The 19,405-nt window shown below is 43.5% G+C and overlaps 1 protein-coding gene across 8 annotated transcripts in view; it reads left to right on the top strand.

Annotated features, from left to right (window-relative positions):
- The window catches only part of TCF3 (transcription factor 3), a 185,313-nt gene that overhangs the window by 103,310 nt on the left and 62,598 nt on the right, over positions 1–19,405 (top strand). For all 8 annotated transcript variants that reach the window (XM_088474290.1, XM_088474289.1, XM_088474292.1 and 5 more), the window contains exon 7: positions 658–722. In XM_088474290.1, the coding sequence (XP_088330416.1) occupies positions 658–722 (65 nt within the window). The remainder of the gene's footprint in view (positions 1–657; positions 723–19,405) is intronic.

Here is a 19,405-nt window from a genome sequence, read left to right as displayed (position 1 = left end):
GGGAACCCCCTCCTTAGCCCACACCATGATGACCACAATAGAAATAGCATATAATATTAAAGTTGCATGTTTTTTAATATCCCCTCCATGTCACAAATGAAATAATTAGCACCACCTGTTGATCTTTTAAAATGAGTCAGACAGTGAATATACTTGTGCACCAACTAGAAGATCAGGAAAACCTGCACTGTTATGGGTGCACTGACATAGACCAGTGGTTCTCAAACTCTGTCCTCAGGACCTCACACAGGTCACATTTTCCAGGTCAACCAGCACGTGCACATGTGGATTCATTAAACATTGACACATTTGAAAAGATCCACAGATGGAGCTAATTATTTCACTTGTGATTCTTTGAGGAGACATGGAAAACATGCACTGTTTGGGGTCCTGAGGACCGAGTTTGAGAACCTGTGAGATGGACTGTAGGGTCAGTTATTAATACTGTATCATAATACACTATCCAGTACATAAGGAGACCAATTTGTACATCCATGTCTAGGGCAGTGCAAGGTTCTTTTCTGTCCCCAGATTCCCGAACTTGCTCAAAAGATCTGAAATGGAGCCCACATCTGAACTAAAACCAGTCAGCTCAGACAGGATGGCCCTATCCTGCATTTGCCACTGCAAGTTATTGTCTGTTTTATGCATTTTTAGGGAAAAATGAGCGACCATCTTATTCTACCTTTGGACGAGATCCTGGCATGCCTGCAATAAATCAGGTATATTTTAGACAACTTCTTTAAACCTATCTGTACTGTCTACATGCGGCTAACATGTAAATAGCCTATGACAGATGTTCCCAAACTCTGTCCTCAAGGCACCCTAACACCCCTGGTTTTAAGGATACCTATGCTTAAGCACTAATGACTTAATTAATACCTCCGTCTGTTTGATTATACCATCTGTGCACAAGCATGTATATCCTTTAAAACCTGGACTGTTAGGGTGCTGAGTTTGGGAAACCCCAACCTATGGTACTGTATGTAAACACACTTTAGAAGTTAAAAGTTAAATAAGTTAGTTTACATTGGAATTTTAGTATGGTGCAATACATATACAAAATCTTCAGTAAAGGATAATTGTAAATTCCTAAACTTTAAAAGTCACAAAATAAAATAAGGGGTACATTTCATGGCTTAAAATAACTTTTGAAGTATTTAATTGAGTAGGCACAATAGTTTGGAACAGATCTTTAGCAATGCAAATGTTAATACAGTTTCTCAAGTGCATTGCCTTACCTCTACATGCCAAGGCTTGAAGTGAGCCGGTATACAGCGGTATGCCATACTGCTACTTCAGCCGATGTCCAACCTCCCGCTTGGCAGACTTGGCATTGAGTGGAGATGTGTCCTACTGCAGACACATCTCTGAGCAGCACTGGCTTGACTGAGCACCGAGTGATAGATCCCGGCGCCAGTCGTAAACAGATCACAGACCGGCGGCCAATCAAAACAAATTATTGGCAGTGGGGGTGGTCTTTGAAATTTGGTGCCGGCCGCTAGCCAATCACGGCTTGTGGACTGAGTGGCCAATCAGAAGCAGCCACGCAGCTGTATCTGATTGCCTGTCAGTCCGTGCTGTGATTGATTCACAGCCTGCACCAAGCCTAAAGCCTGGAGCGAGGTTGCTGAGCTGCTCGCGGAGCGCCACTACCGGGTAGATGCTGAGCTGGAGAAACTGGACTCCTTCAGCACAGTCTAGTCCGGACATGGAAAGAGGGGGCGAGAGAGGGAAGGAAGTAGGTAGTGTGAGGTGCAGGGGGTGGGTGGAGGGAAGTAGCTAGTATGAGGTACATGGTGCGTGGTAGAGGGAAGCAGGTAGTGTGAAGTGTAGAGAGGGTGGGTGAGGGAAGCAGGTAGTACAAGGTGCAGAGGCTGTATCTCATTGTCAAAATTCAACTAAAATTTCCATACCCCCACTTCAGTATTCCCACTTCTAGCACTGGCACATGGTATCTTCTTATTGTCATTAAAGCAGCAATTTATTATTTGAATAGCAAGCTCAATACCTTTTTTTTACAGAAAAAAAACAGGTGCTAAACCAGGCACTAATAAACAATAAATAGACACTGAAGTGGCAAAGGTTATGGGATAGATGCCTAGTATCGTGACGGACCGCCTCGTCATGGCATCTATTCCACAAGTGGGCGCAAGAGCTCTGGAGAGATGTTGACCCATGCCTTCTGGATAGCTTTCCACAACTACTTGATATTTGTGTGTTCAGGATCTTGGGTGTGATTGGACCTCTCCACCACGTCCCATAAATGCTCAGTTGGGTTCTTGTCGGGCGAACCTGGTGGCCACACCATTTGTCTGAACTCTCCAGACTGCTCCTTGAATCAATTTTGGACAACTTTGGACTGATGACGAGGTGCATTATCCTGCTGGTATATTCCATCGCTGTGGTAGTACATGAAGTCCATGAAGGGCTGCAAGTGGTCATCAAGCAATGCAACATAGTGGTTACCGTTCAATGATGTGTTCTGGTGGACCAGCGGAGCCAACCCATGCCATGTGAACACACCCCACACCATTATGGAACCACCACCACCTACCTGCACTATGCCTTGTTGTTCAACTGTGGTCCATGGCCTCATGGGGTCTGCACCACACCCGAACCCTATCATCAGCCCAAAGTAACTGGAACAATGACTCATCGTACCACATAACATGTTGCCAGTCCTGCAAGTTCCAATAAGCGACGTCACAAGTCCAGGTGAGGCGCTGCATCCAGTGTCGTAGTGTTAATAGGGGCACTCTGGTGGGTATTTTTCTCCCATATCCCATGGAAGCTAAACAACGCAGCACTGACCTGTGTCTGGTACTGTTGCATTGAATGTGATTTGAGCCAGTATCTCTTTTCTATTACCACAGCCAGAAACTGGTGGTCACAATGGTTAAGCACCCGTGGTCGGCCACTGCACTGTCCACAGTGAGTGGTAATGCCTTCCATAAAGTATTCTTGTACACACGTGACACAGTAGATCAATTAATGTTGAATGTCAACACAACTTCGGAAATGGAATGTCCCATTCATTGGCACCCACTATCATGCCCAGTTCATGTCGCCTTGCCGTGAGCAGCCTAGCCAGTGTTCATACTGACTCACGAGATGTCAGATTACAACTGATACAGGTCTGGGTATTTCATAGACGTTACAGTATGGTGATGTCACCTACCATTACCTTACATACTGCTAAACCATGACTTCTGGCACTTCAGTGTACCTACAAATAATATGATATAATTATATAAGGAATAGAATTAAAGCAGCAGTTTCAGTAGAAGTGTGTGTATCTCTCATGGTTTGAGTTATTTCTCCTTCATCCACTAGGGGACACTGGAGTTCAAGACAGTGGGGTATAGACGGTGGTAGAGTAGAGCCTGGCACCTTAAATAATTTAGAAGTGTGACTGGCTCCTCCCCCTCTATGCCCCATCAGCCCCAGTTTTTAGAATGTGCCCGAGAGAGCCGGTCGCACATCAGGCTGTCTCCAGCCTTTTTCATATTTTTTAATTTTTATAACAGTTACAGCTGAGGACAGGCAGGCTGCTTGCTGTGGCAGTCTGCCTGCTACGTGGGAGCCGCCGGGAAGGGCACCACACGGCTACTGCAGCCTGTGTCCGGTGACCCTGAGGAGGGGGCACACACAAAGGAGTCATCGGACCCCGAGAAGACCCGCCACTGCTGACACCGGCATGTGTCCGGGTTCCTCTCCGCCCCCTCAGCCCAGCTTCCCGGCCGCAACAGCTGTAAGTATGACCACTGCTCCTGATTAGCAGGAGCAGTGGAAGTATAGCTGGGCTCAGTGACACTGTCACTGTTAGGAGGGCCGACTTTCCCCTGCCCCGCACCACCCTCTCCCCGACTTCGGATACAAGGGGGTCACCAGCGAGGGCGCAAATTACAGCCCCGGTCGTCGCTGGGGCTGCTGGAGGCACGTCATGCAATCTAGCGGCGCCTATTTTAGTCGGGTTTCCTCCTCACTGCCGCGCTGTGGGCACCACGCGGCTGTCGGCGCTGCTGCATAGGAGAGCTCGTTAGCAGCGCCGATCGCGCTTGCCCTCCTCACACATGGCGGGCTGCTGTGGCTACTAAGTCCCGCTGTCTTAATCAGCGCACGGACCCGGCGTCGAGACCCGCCCTAAACAAACACTTATGGCGCGTCCTGCAACAGCGGCGCCATTTGTAAGGGTTCTCCCCCTTATTGCTCCGCAGCAGTAATAGCCGGCAAGCACAGCGCTGAGTCATTTCACTGGAGCAGTGGACATCAGCTGAGGCTCTCCTCTCCTGCTTAGCAGGAGAGGTGTTCTTTTAAGAGTATGCAGCGCGGACCAGCGCCGGCAAGGGAGCGCGCTTCCCTCTTAAGGAGAGGGGACAGCTTACAATATAAACAACTCCCCCTTTTATTAAGAGGGTCCGTTGTGTAGCACAGCACTGACTCACTCCTGCTCGGGGAAGAAAAGGGTCCCGCCGCCGGCTGAGTCCGGGTCTCCTGCCCCTCCCCCCACAAGGGGGAGATGTGTATTGAAGCTCCGTTAACTGTAGGTCAGGTAAGTGACAGACGGCTGACTGCGCTATCACTTACGAAAAGCGCTGTAGCTCTCACTGTAGGTACAGCGCCAGTCGCACTGAGGCAGCCTGTATATATTTAACAGGGCAGCACAGACTGTATAATGGTTAGCATTGCCGCCTCACAGCACTGAGGTCATGGGTTTGTTTCCCACTATGGCCCTGTGTGGAGTTTGTATATTCTCCCTGTGCTTGTGTGTGTTTTATAACAGCGTAGCTGTTAGTCTGCTGAGGCGGTGCTTTAATGTATAAGCTCCGGCGCTAGCTACTTCGGGGCTCTTGTGTTTAAGCCGCTTCGGCGCCCTCCACAGCAGTATAGCTCATTGCCCTAACACCTGCTGCTCTGATGGATATGTCTAGCCTTTTGCTGCCCCTCCCTCAAACTTGCGCTTAGCAGGTGCACTATGACTCCGCTTTATGCGGTTCTGTTGAGGGGACAGCTTATGTTAGCCGGGACTCCTCCAGGCTAGCATGGACATTTTGCGCACACAGCGCGGTATAACTTTACCCTAGCGCAGTGTAAGAGTCATCTCTGTCACTTCTGCAGATCGCTCCCCGTGTCCCAGCGCCTACAATGTACGTGTTGTGTGTGTGTGTGTGTATGTAGATGTATATGTAATCCCATATAGGGATGTATGTATATATATATGTGTGTGTGTATGTATAGATATATATATATATATATAGATAGATAGATAGATAGATAGATAGATAGATATATATAGATATAGATATAGATAGATATAGATAGATATATATAGTGTATACCTTTTTTCTACTCTGCTAATCGGGTGGTCTATGGACAAGCCTTATTCCAGAGAGGTTAATTAGCACACTGTGCAAGGTTGACAATGTTCCAGTGCACGCTTTGGCAGCACATATACAAAAATATTGAAACGATATCTGTGGGTGAGGAGAACTCTCCATTGGGTTGGGTCTCAACCCAGCGTTGGCTGAGGGGGCAGGCCTTGGGTCAGGTCCTCCCGAATCATCCATTCTCAGGAACGAGAATCCCATATTGGGCTTGCCATCCCTGTGGCCCAGCATTAGAGGCCGGGACGGCCACTTCTTTAGCTGTGTTAATAACAACAGCAGGCCTTTATCCCCTGTTTAGATTGGGGGATTGCGCTGTGGTTTTTCCCAAGGGACAGGTCTCCCTTTTAATATGTTGGGGAGGCTCTGTTAGAATACAGCTCACTTTTTGGGGACAGTAATCCCTTAAGTTTGTGGATTGTTACTCTTCTGCACACATATATAGCTCAACTGATTAAGGCGAGCACTCCAGTAACAGAAGGGTCCCAGGTTCGATACCAGTCTGGGACAGCACACTGATAAAATATCCTGCCCATTACACCGTAGCAGGCTGATGGCTACACGCAACACTTGAGCAGTCTCCCTGCGTTGAGGTAAGCCACATGTATTTATACTAAGCCCTGCTATAGAACATATACGTGTATTGCTCATGTTCTAATTTTAAATATTATCGCACCTACTAATCTATGTACTACTATGTAGGTATGCATATGTGGAGATATATATATCGCTTCTTATCCTTATAAGGCAGAGGTAGGATCTGTTATCAGTTTTATGTCTGGTACTTAGCTTATTTAAAAGAAGGATTCTGCAATTGAAGTCTGGACTCTCCTCATCCAGTAGTTGGTACAATAACTCCGCTTTACACCATCTCTCCCTAAGGATTTGTATGTGGGTGTGTGTACGTACCTATATTTCCACGGATGGGAAGCCGCCTGCGATTACCAAAGCTGTCAGCTTATCTATGTGTATGTGTGTATATATATATGTGTGTGTGTATGTATATATATATATATATATATATATATAATTAAATGGTGGCTCTGTAGACTAGAGTCATGTTCTGCAGCTTACATAGTGATAGACATTGCTTATATTATGAACCCTATACATGACTGGGGCCTTCTTGTATATAGAGATATGTACTTCCATCCTTCTGGGGTTATAGTTCCTTCTTGTTAGTCCCTATCTATGGCGCCCCCCTTTAGGGTGATCTATGATTATTTTAACTTTGCACTTGGTAGCAAACTTATAAGACACTGAGAATGCAGGATATAGCAGGACATATATATAAATATAGCATGCTGATCTCCCGATGCCGGAGTCTGACAAGTTAACTTGCTATGTTGGCACTACTCTTTCTTTCAAAGAGATGGCCTTCTTATGCAACTATGTTTATCTATATGTACGGGTGTATATATACTGATATATTCCCATTACTTGTATGCATAATTTCTAATAATTGGCAAAACCTGGTTTTTAACCCTATTGGTTATCACTACAGATATGTCCCTTCCTTTCTTGGGATAACTAATGCACTCTGTCTATGTACAGGTACCCTTCTCAGTATAGATTCCGGTACTCCATATTATTGTCTTGTCACATATCTCAATAACATGAGTCTCTAAAGGGCCCCTAGGTACATTCTATCTGTACATAGAGAATCCAGGTTCTATTCTGTAATCAGGGATTCATTTTGTTAAATTACATGAAGGCCTAGGGCCCCCGCCGATATAGGCAGGGTCAGGCCTGGATTTTATTAGATTGATGGGCGTAATACACACTTCTCCATTATAAGTGTTAATGTACTGATACTTAAACTAGTAGACCGTTTTGTGGTATAGGTATAATGTCTATATGGATACACATCCCTAATATAACAAGCTCAGGTATAGAGTCCTGTTGAACGACCTTCCTGCCTCCACTAACATTTTGCTAGTTTATACAGTGTTTTCTACTGCAACATCTCCAGACTGAAGTCCGTGCTGTAGAGCATTGGGTCTTAGCCCACTGAAGCTATTCCCTATACCTGACGGGGCAGGTTGCTGTGAGATGAAAGAGGTCAGTGACATTCTACATAGCGTCCAGAGGGCTTTTGGCCGCTCACAGGTAAGCGGGCTTACCCCACTAATGCTCAACCTGTCATTGCATAGCCGCTTTCTCCCTTATGCACCCTAGCTGCGGTCCTAGCAGCCATCTGCTTTTTTAATCAGTTGGCTCTACACTTTAGAGCTTCCCTGGTGCATAGTTTCAACATTGAGATTAGTGACACTCTTCTACTAGATCTGTTGGGATTATGGACTGAAGTGCTTTGAGGGTCTAGTGCACATCTTTACATTAAAGTGTGACAGTCAATATGTCCTACGCAGGGGGCCTGGTGGATTTCCTGTTCAGTCTCTGTGGATGTTTTCATCACATTGACGGGTACCTGACTGGTACCTTCAGGGTTGTCCTAGTGCTCTAGCCTTGTGGTATGGAATGCTTCCCTATATTGGTAGCTTCCTGCGTGGCTGTTGCATCCGTGCTCTATAACTACTAGGGTATCCTGGTTGTTCACCCTATGTTCAGGCCAGCGGTTGGTACTGCCTACGCACTTCCATCATGTTGGAAGTTGTCTGTTGTTTTGAAGTTTGTGGCTGTGATTTGTTTTTCGACTGCAGGTGTTCAGTCGCTGTTTTCTACTCGGTTTTCAGAATGGGTTGTTCTGCTGTCTGACCCTCTGACAGGTATTGTAATCTCAATCCTTTCAAACTGCCTCGGCCTCATTCCCAGTGTGATCTCCACTCGTTGGAGTCTTCTATGGTCTCTCCCTTCCGCTGGTTTACAACTTTGTAGTAGTTGGACTTCCAGAATGGTTTATGGTGTCTGTTCGGCCTTGTCTTTTACCTCTCTGCATACTCTGTTAGGAGTCTGTGGACAGGATCAGCTCTGTTTCTGTAGATTGGTATCGTTCTACTTGTATCTTTATGACTATGTCCAACAGTGCTGGTATTCTGCTATCTGCGACTGTTGCAGCTTTCTGTTTCTGAATCTGGTACGGTTTTCTCGAGTTTTGTTCTCGGGTTACTGCCCTTCTCATATGGATTCGGGTTGGAGTTCTCTGCTCCCAACAGTCCGGCTTGGTCTGTTTTCAGCTGAGCTTACAGCGTTAGGATGCTTCTCACCTGAGGGTGTTTTCTCGCTAGCCGCTTATTCCATTCTATTTATGCTGTAAGTTGTGGTATTTCTGTGTCTGTTCCGCAGGGAGTTCTGATTGTCTCCTGGCACACGACATTTGATCCTCAGCTCTTGCCTTTCCGTTGAACCTCTGGTTCTTGGCGGTCCCTGTTCGGTTGGCCAAAGGGTTGGCATGTTCTCAGCGCTTCCCACCCAGGAGGTTGGCTTTGGGACGTCCCCACTGTCTTGAACTCCAGTGTCCCCTAGTGGATGAAGGAGAAAACAGGATTTTGGTACTTACCGATAAATCCCTTTCTCCGATTCCACAGGGGACACTGGACGCCCGCCCAGCGCTGCATACCTGCCAGTTGTTTCGTTCCTTCTATGGTTGTGTGACTGCATGATTCCCTGCAGTGGTTTCCTCTGTTCTCCTTCAGTCGGTCTTGTTCCGTTCTGTGGTCTTCTCCTTCTCCTCGTTTTCCTGTTGTCCTCCGTCTCTTCTCGGGCTCAGTTCTTAAACTGGGGCTGATGGGGCATAGAGGGGGAGGAGCCAGTCACACTTCTAAATTATTTAAGGTGCCAGGCTCTACTCTACCACCGTCTATACCCCACTGTCTTGAACTCCAGTGTCCCCTGTGGAATCGGAGAAAGGGATTTATCGGTAAGTACCAAAATCCTGTTTTTTACAAAATTTCATACATATCTGTAAAGAGTGTCTCAAGGGAGTTTTCTGCCATTATCACAAGTTTACTAGCGCAGTACCAATGTTCTATAAATATTTTTTTTTAAGCATACATCTATGGTCAATTTTCTTGGCTACAAATCATTTACCTTTTTTCAGTATCTCTCTGTGTGGCAAACAAAAATGGCTGCCAGACAGTCCATGTATGCAGACTCTCAGCATGTAATGTGATGGTCGAGGAGAAGTAGGATGTTAAAGTGCAAACATCGTTTTTGTTTTTTCCTTTGGACTTACTGCTTAATATCCATAAATATTTATGCAGGCTCAGAAGATGGCAAACTATATTCAAACGCGTAAAAAGAAAAAAGTGAATTTAGACAAAGCTATGCATTTTTTCATGTTTAGATATTGGTTAAACATGTAACTTGTCTGTTTTAAATACAAATAAAACAGGTTTGTGATATTAAGCAATGTATATTTTAAAAATACATCCTTGAAAGTTTAGTTAGCAATGTTGTCCACAATTTTGAAATCTGTACTCTTCCTTTTGAGCTCTTTTCAAACTGTTATGTTGCATAAATGAGAATGGTCACCTTTAAAAAAATCTCTCTACCTGGAAGAAAAGTTACAAAATAAAGATATAACTTAAAAACAAATACTAATAAATTTGTACAGGTTGAGTCTCCCATATCCAAAATGCTTGGGACCAGGGGTATTACGTATTTTGGAATATTTGTATATCATAATGAAATATCTTGGGAATGGGGCCCAAATTTACACACAGAATACATTTTTTGTGTTATATACACCTTATACACACAGCCTGCAGGTAATTTTATACAATATTTTCAATAATTTTGTGGCTCAAGAAAAGTTGTGTACAGAAATGAAATTCATTTATGTTTTATATACACCTTATACACACAGCCTGAAGGTAATTTTATACAATATTTTTAATAATTTGTGCCTTAGACAAAGTTTGTGTACTTTGAACCATCAAAAATCAAAAGTTTCATTATCTGTCATGCTGATAAAATTCTGTGTTTCTGAATATTTGGATATGGAAGACTCAACCTGTAATAGTAATCCGGTCTATATGAAAATAGCATGATATTGGTGAGCTTAAATATTTATGGTTTTAGTTTATGAGTGTAGTAGTAAAAAACTTTGATGTGAACTTTACCATTGTCCAACTAAAGCCTGACAATAGTAATCCATAAAACTAGACACACAGCTTTGTGATGAACAGTGCTTCATGTTAAATGGAATTTGTTAATATTGATTTACAGAAACTTTTGTATTAAAACTTCATTAAACCATGTAGGAGCAGCAAACGGCTGCTTGAAATGTTACGAAGGACAGAGCAGCTCCCTGTTTGAGTCGGAAACATTTTTCTTTATAGCCACGGCCACACAACATACAATATAGGTAATCACTTCTATTATCCCACAAAGGCCCTTCAGTATTGTTGGTAATAAACAACACTGGTGACCTTACCTACTAGCCCACCACCACCCCATCAAATACCTCCTCTCATTTTCTTGCCAGGTTGCTTAATATCAGTGCTCATTGTTTCTATATTAGTTTGGTGGTAGTTAGTGGCAAAATCCTGGAAGCAATTGTCCCATTGTTGGTGTGGAAATTGAGGCTAAACTGTTGATTTTTGAGGTATGTTTTCTATCGTCATCTTGCTGAAGTGACCAATTAAATACTTAGAGGAAGAAAGATTAAGGTTTTAGAAATGCCTTCACAGTTTCCAAACTTGAATATTATTCAATGTGTTGTAGTGCATGCTAGAGTACATTTCTCTTTCAGCCCATGGGGGACACTGGAAACCTATTTTCTATGACCCACTCCCGGCTCTGGTGGGCAGAGTTCTTATGGCAGGCGGTGTCTGCGGCCTCAACCAGAGCGCCTGGGGACAAGTCAGAGCCGTTGCTTAGTGGCGGTTACCTCCCGCGGTTTGTGGACCATCGGTAGGAGGTGGTCCAGTGAGCTATAGGTTCGCTGGCTCCCTCACTGGACCACCAGGAAAAAAAGTTAATGGGGCACTGTTTGTATAACAGTGAGACAGGCCCTGGATGGTCGCCCACAGGGGGGGCCTTTCTCCTTATTCTCACCTCCCCTTTCCTTTCTTTGGCAGCAAGCCATTAGTTCTATCGCCACTCTCCTCCCCCTAGATGCTGAGCAGCCATATTCTACAGCCTGTGGTGCCGTACGCCAAATCTCCTGAGGAGATTGAAAAATCTGGCCCAGGAGGGGAGACCTAGCAGTGTTTTTCTCACCATACACCTTGCCATCTGGTTCTGGTGTTGGTGTTCTTCTGTTACTGGGTCCTATTTTCTATCTGCTAATTTTTCTGTAAGATTTTTGTGAGGATTTCTGCAGCCTTTTATTACAGTCATATACAGCATACCCCATTAGATTTGTACTGCGGTTTTTCTCTAATGTAGTTTTGTTTTCCCAGGCTGTTTAACTCTGCAAATATCCTGTGGTAACTGATAATCTATATAATAAGCAAGAAAGCCTGTGTGTCTTTTTGTCCTTTATGGACGGCCAGAGTTTAGGAATTGGCTCTACCAAATTTCCCATGTTGGTGTAGTTTGAGCAGGATTAGGTTTTTGCCTAGGTTTGAACTTCGTCAGGGCCACACACTGTCACACAATCGCTAAAATTGGTGACACTCTTAAATTACACAGGTTCAAGCTACAAAAGTATCCTTTTAAATTCAGTCTGAGAAAACTTGATGACTCAGGCAAGTTCATATTAAATCCAGAGCCTCTTTGTTTGCATGCAAGGACATAACTACAACTTTTTGGGCCACATAGCAAGATCTTAAAAGGCCCCCCACCACACAGAGCCCATTCAGGTTATGCCACACACTAGTACCCCTTATACACATTATGCCATGCAGTAGTAGTGCCCCTTATACATTATGCCACACAGTAATGCCCTACACATTATACCACACAGTAATGCCCTTTACAAATTATGCCACGTAGTAGTAGTGCCCCATATAACACATTATTCCACACAATAGTAGTGCCCCATACACATTATGCTCCCTCCAGCAACTCACTTCCCCAGGTCCCTCCAGCAGTCTCTTGCCTCCTCATGTCCCGCCAGCAGGTCTGGATTTCGGGCTGGCCCGCCAGTGGCGCAGAGGCTGACATGGCAAATCATGCCGATGCAATTTGAATCTAACGCCGGTTGCGAGGCGAACGAAGCTTGCGGACCGTAGCCAATCTGTAGCCGCCACTACTGATTGACTGCCAGTCTGCGAGCTCTGATTGCCTCGCGACCGTAGGCGCAGTGTCTCCATGACTGCAGGCTGGCACCAAATTAACATTGCTGACACCCGGGTCCCCCTAAATGGCCCTGACTGGACCGGCCCACCTTGTGTGCGTGACTGGATGCAGGGGGAGCCCCTGCATCCAGTCATGCACACAAGGACAATAGAGATAGCTAGGGCACCATAGCAGTTGCACACCTTGCACCCACGGTAGTTACGCCACTGTTTGCAAGCATGTTAACAAACTGTGGGTCTTTTTCTGGTTCATTGGAATAGGCTTATAGACGAGGACAATGTAAACAAAGGCTGCAGTCTTCAACCCAGACAACGCCGGATATTCCAGCTAGTACATAATATTTGCATTGTACTCTGTTTAGGTAATATTCTGTGTAGACTCCGACATTCTTTATACAATTAATGTTACAGAGATTGTATTTAGCTCATATATGTTAGTTCACACACACACACACACACACACACACACACACACACACACACACACACACACGACATACAGTAGCTTACTTTTTTTTTTTTTACAGACTGGTACTTCCCTCCTGAATCACTACAGGCCACTGCAGTGCCCTTAGTGGGAATTTATATCTGTATCTACATATATAGATAACCCTCTTTTCAGATTTGTATTTATAAGTACTACTACAGTTAACTGACATTAACATGTCTTACAAGGGAAGTTCCACAGCTGTCACAGAGAAGGGTGCTTCTGCTAAGTCCCTTTCCTGTTGGAAGTGGCAAGTTATGTTTGTGCCTTCTGTGCAGGACCATGATGGCCTATGTATCTCTAGGTCCACCGCGGCGATGCAGCCCAGAACTGGTGTGGGTTTCTAACCTGTCAGAACTGGCTAAATAGTTTGCCATGTCCAGGCAGCTGCCTCAGGAACCGTGAGCGGAACCTTCCACGACCCCCTCTCCACAGGTCATAGAGCCTCCTTGGTAACACAGCTTCTATCCGTTCAGGATCTGTTTCAAGTTTCCACATCCTTAAAACAGATGCTAGATCCTGTTAGGTTCTCGTCCTTCTAAAAGGAATTTGACAAAGCCCTTAAATTCTGGCTATGAAACTGATTTCTGAAGTCTCCTCCTTGCCTGAGGCAGGATTCCGAGGAGTGGAATTATCCTCTGTTCAGGAAGAGGAACACTCTAGTCGTGTAAATGTAGAGGCTTTAATTGCTGCTGTTAGATCCGTTTTGCATATTAAGGACACAGAAGACGCATCGTCCTCCGATCAGTCTTTAAGCGTAAAAAAGAGGAAGCCGTAACCTTTCCATCCTTTGCTCAATTGGAGGATCTCCAAACTGAGACTTGCTTTTTACCTAACAAACGTTATCAGGTTATTCTTCATTTCATCCTCTTCCGCAGACTGAAGTCTTAATGGTGAACACTACCATAGCGCGGTTGGCAAAAGCTACTACGCTTCCGTTACCAAATGTGGCCTCTTTAATGCCACAGATTGAAAGCTGGAAGGTTTCTTTTAACTATTTCATAGCTACTGGTGCTTTCATGCACCCCCGCCTTAGTCTCGGCTTGGGTCTCTTAAAGCTTTAGAAAGGTCGGCTGACGCCCTGTACGAGGGTCTTTGTTCATGGGTTCCACACTCTAAACTGCGGCTTATTGTTGAGAATGTCCAAGAAGCAGTTTATCTCGGTGAGGCTTATTTAGACGTTGGTATACTTTGCGCCAGGGTTTCTGCCTCATCAGTGGCAGCCAGACGAGCCCTTTGCCTTCCTACCTAGAAGGCCGATACAGAAATAAAAACCTCCTGGAATACCTGCCTTTCAGTAGCAAGGTACTTTTTGGTCCTGAATTGGACAATTTTTTGCTTCAATGGTTACATCAAAGATGGCTTTCGTACTGTACTCAGGCAGTAGGCCTAAGGTTCCAGCTTTTCATTCCCAAACTAGGCCTCGTTTTCAGCCGTTCATTTGTGAGCAAGGTACCTATTCCAGAAGTGGAAAATAATGGAAGGCAGTCTTAGGCAGGTCGCAAACAGGCCCCCAAGGGTTGACAAACAACCCACAGGGTTGGGATCATACTTGCCTACTTTTGACAACTAGTTTCAGGGAGTGGCCAGCTCCAGCAAAAGGTCATGTCTAGCTCCGTCTATGGGCGTAACTATTGCCACTCGGTTGTGTCCTGCAGTGGAAGCCTATAGTGACCGTAGCAAGGGTCCCAAGTGTCAGGATCTACATAACTGGAGAAAGATTTCCACTAGTGAACATGACGGTATTAATGTATAGGGTTTGGTACGGGATGTGGGCGCTCAGGATCCCGGCGGTCAGAATCCCAATGACTGCATCCCGACAGGGTTATGACACCAACACTTGTCGACCAGTATCCTAACCCTTCTCCTCTACCTATCATAACCCTCCCCCCCCCCCCCTTCCAGTGCCTAAACCTAACCTTTCCCTCCTCCCCCCCTTCCAGTGGCTAAACCTAACCTCCCCACACCCTAAACCCCAGTCCCTGACCCTCCCCTTAGTGCCTAATCCTAACTCTCCCCCTAACCCTAGTACTTACCAAAGGGATGTTGGCGAAGGGATTCTGACAGGTGTCGGGATTCCAACGTCGACATTCTAACCGCTGGCAGTCCCGACTGTATTTTGACTGGATCCCTACGTATATCAGGCAAGGGAGCTAATACATATATTAGAGGTAAAAAGCAGTGAAAAAGAGTAAAATGAAAACACTCATGGAACCAGTGTTAATATGCAAATAAGGCAAAAATGGGACATAACATTTTGCAATCAGCATTATAAATAATGACTGGAAGGAATCGCAGTACAATAGAAATGCAGGGTCAGCAACTGTCTCCCATTGCAAATTCCTATAGATTAATTCTGCACCAAAATACCTCCAATATAATTAACAGCACTGAATCTACTTCCAAAGTCCCACCTCCTACTTACCTTTTAGTTTTACTAAGGTGGTGGGCAGGTAGGATAGTGCATAATGTAGCCACCTCCAGTCACTGCCATCAGACAGACTCCGGGGAACGCAGTGACTGTGAGACTGTGTGCTGGGCTAGCCAACCCCCGTTACCTACAACCCTGCGGCGGCCGCATTGTAACATCCTCGATTCCAGGCCCCGCCCCTGTCACAACCGACTCACACCTGCAAGTTCTGCAAAAAAAGAATGGGGAAAAAGTTTTCAAAGCAAGAATATATATATATATATATATATATATATATATATAATATATTACTTTGCTGTCCCCAAAAAGTGTTTGGAGATTGTGTCAGTGAAAGTCAGTTTTTCTTAACCCTAGACCTCATGGAACCCCCAACAGCTGTATTTCAGGGCTATCTGTCTGGGGAAATGGGTTGGATAATTACTGATCATCAGAGTAGTCTTAGGCAGTGGTTCCCAAACTTTTTTTAATCACGGCACCCTAGTGCATCAGCATTGTTTTCACGGCACCCCTAAGTCAAAAGTTTGTTATTGAGAAATTCAGAAAAAAATATAGTGAAGTAGTACAGTGAAGTAAATTGTGCTTACCTGTCATCCTTCGGTTTGGTTATTTAGTGGTGGACAGGTTTGTGCTTTTGTTTGTGCACATACTTTTACATTACATTGACCATAAAGAATTTGATTTTGTGCTGGACCACCAACCTGAGGCACCCCTGCAAGTGTCCCCCAGGGAGCAGACTAAATATTTTAGACATATTCACAGTTAATCAGGAAGATAAACAGGCCTACATTGATTAATTCACGTGGATTATACAGGTTTAAGTAATTTGTATCAGAGTCCTTTGACTGGGGACAGAAATGTAATGTGAGTCACATCGTATATAACATGAGTCGCATGTAAAAATAGATTTTAAGTATAATTTTAGTTAACATTCAGTTTTTTGCTTGTGTGTCAATCATAAGTTTTGGGTCTTATAAATGTATAGTATTCAACCCTATTGTAAAAATAATTAAGAGAGCATACATAAGTCCCCTCAGTTCCTATGTCTATTCTGTTGTAACATGAGTCACGCATATAAACAATAATGGAGCATACACACGGTCAGATTTGTCAGACTTGTCAGATGAACGATTTGAACGATTTTACCAAAGTTTTGAACGATTTTTGACTGCATTAAAATTAATGGAATCGTCCAAGTCTGACTGCAAACACATCAGATGTCAGATATCGTTATCTGACAAACGGGAACGCGCATCGTTGATCGTCCATCGTTCAGGTATGTCAGATATGTCAGATTTTCCTTCAGATATGAACGACATGAACGATAACGATTTAAAAATCGTCCAATCTGAAAGAAAAATCTGACCGTGTGTATGCACCATTAGATGTAACTACTAAGAGTGTACATTTTTTTTTCTGCTTCTAAGCATTATGACTACCTATAGGCCCCATATATTATTGTCATATTTTTAAAATGTTGAAATTCAGCTGCATTTTTGTGTGTGGTGCGTTTAAAAATTAACATGAAATGCAATGCTAGTCACATGGAATGACCCAAATCATGAAAACAGGAGCTGTAGAGGGTGCATGACTGGTGTTAAGAAACATTGGTATGGTTTGACAAGTTAACGTTTGAACTTGCCACGTTTGTATTTTTATTTTTGTATCTGTTAAATTTTGCAAATAATTTCACAATAAAATGTGAAGAAACTTTCTGTTTAAATTTGTAACTCGCAGAGGTCGTGTTAACTTGTTTTCTGTTGGTTATTCCTTGAAGCATTATAAAATACATAGGCTGTAAAGCTGCCCATCCACTAGCAGACCTCAAAACGACTACACGATTATGACATTTTAATTGTGCAGTCGTTTGTCAGTCTGTGATGGTCCTACACTGAACGTGCAGTAGTTCAGTGTAGGAACATCAATCATCTGCAAACATGCTGAACCTGACGTTATCGTCAGGTTGTCCAGCATGTTTGCCTGATGATAGATGTTTAAACAACCAGGGGGAGTGCGCATCGCTGGTTGTTTTAGACAGTTTTTAAACAAACTGCAAACTATTTTCAAACGATGATTTAACGATATCGTTCAATTGCTGAATTTAATCGCCCAGTGGATGGGCCCCTTAACTCTGTTACTCTGGGTTGTTCTACAGTGGGACATCCAAGTAAACGGTTCATGTGTGGTGGGGAAAGGAGTGTGACATGAGGTGTTAGTTGTTTCTACCATCTGGGGATCAGGAAAATTGTATAATTTATCTTTGTAAGGAATACCTTGTTATCCTTTTTGCTAAAACTTATATTGAGGGGTGTGTTATATCATGCAGATTCTCGTCAAGCAAATATTGAATTTCACAAATAACCATATGACGGCATTAAACCCCAGAACCATGCACGACACACCATGCGCAGACAGTCTTTTCTATTTAAGTATTCTCTTTAACTTGCTGTACTAGTGAAGTTTGTGTTGTAGAATATTTTATTTTATTTTTAAAGGTTTTGTTTAACTAACATTAACTGAATAGTGCAGTGCAACCTCTCTTGATTTTCCAGACTAGGCAGTTTAAAGTAGCTGTGAGGGTTACATCATTATTGTTATTTGCTTATTGGAATGTGGTATTGCATCTTCTTTAATTAAATTAATGGAAATATGTAAATGGAATTGTGCAAAATATTACTACTCAAAAATGTTTGAACAGTATATGATTGAAGCACCTTTTTACCAATTTTAATATTTGTGTTCCTGGTGTGATCAGCAGGTTTACAGTTCATTGTGACAGATACACTGTCCTATTGCACAGGTGTTCCTATGTTACTTATAACACCATGAAAATACCCTTATTATCCAATTATTTTGTTTATGTATATGTAATAAGGTGCTGCAACAGGTCACAATACAAATTACATTTCATAGCACATTTCATAGCACAAGGAGAAAGTGTGTCACTATTGGGTGCACTGGGTTAAAACATACCTATTTTATTTAAAAATTTTAAATTCTATTTATTCCATATATTGTACCAGCGAATTTTAAAATCTAAAAAAATAAATATACAGTTCTAAGTATTAAAATATTACAAAAAACTGTGTCTTCACAATTCAAAGATATATTTTCGTCTGCAATTTATCATTCATATACGTGGGGTAAGTATTCAGTGTTTGTTCATATGTCCATTACAGTTTTTAAACACAGATATGAGATTCAGCATATGTCCTCTATTGATCTCTCAAATATTATAGATATTTGTATAATTTCTAGGGTCTGGTGCATGTTAACAACAGCTTACACCAACAGGAGGTCCAACCGGTACCTAGTATGTTTCTGGGATCCAATGTTACCACTCTGAAGTTTTTGTCCACGTCCATGCAGTAGAAGGCTCAGAACAGGCTCCCTGGTTCAAACCCCTGTAAAACCTGGCCAGAATCCAACTGGACCACCTCGCGTTGGTTTCATCCCAATAGATGCAGGGGTGTCCGAATACATAACTGGACAGACAAACATCAGACCAATGAATTTTATTTATAAGATTTGTCGGTTATGTGGTCTAATAGCTTACTTTTTAATAAATAACTATGTAAGATTTGGCAGCTTAAAGCCACACATCCACTAGGCGACTAGGGAAAGGCATTACGATTACAACATCATAATCGTACTGTGGTTCCCCATCCCCTGCGGTGCCTACACTGAAAGATTAGTCGTTCAGTGTAGGCACCTTCCCTCATCCCCGAACATGGCTAATCTGTCGTTATCGGCAGATTGACCGGCATGTTCGGGTGGTGATTGTTTGTGCACGATTGATGAGCGATTGCACGATTACGATATCGTAATCGTGCAATCGCTCATCAGTATTGCTTAGTGGATGTGCCCCTTTACCTTGAGAGCTGTGGAAGATATTCGCCAACAAAAAAAGTATTATATATTATACTATGCGTGTGTATATGTATATATATAATATTGT

Source organism: Taudactylus pleione, unplaced genomic scaffold, assembly GCF_031769625.1.
Source record: "Taudactylus pleione unplaced genomic scaffold, aTauple2 ptg000152l, whole genome shotgun sequence".
Taxonomy (NCBI): Eukaryota; Metazoa; Chordata; class Amphibia; order Anura; family Myobatrachidae; genus Taudactylus; species Taudactylus pleione.
This window is presented reverse-complemented; position numbering and strand designations above follow the sequence as displayed.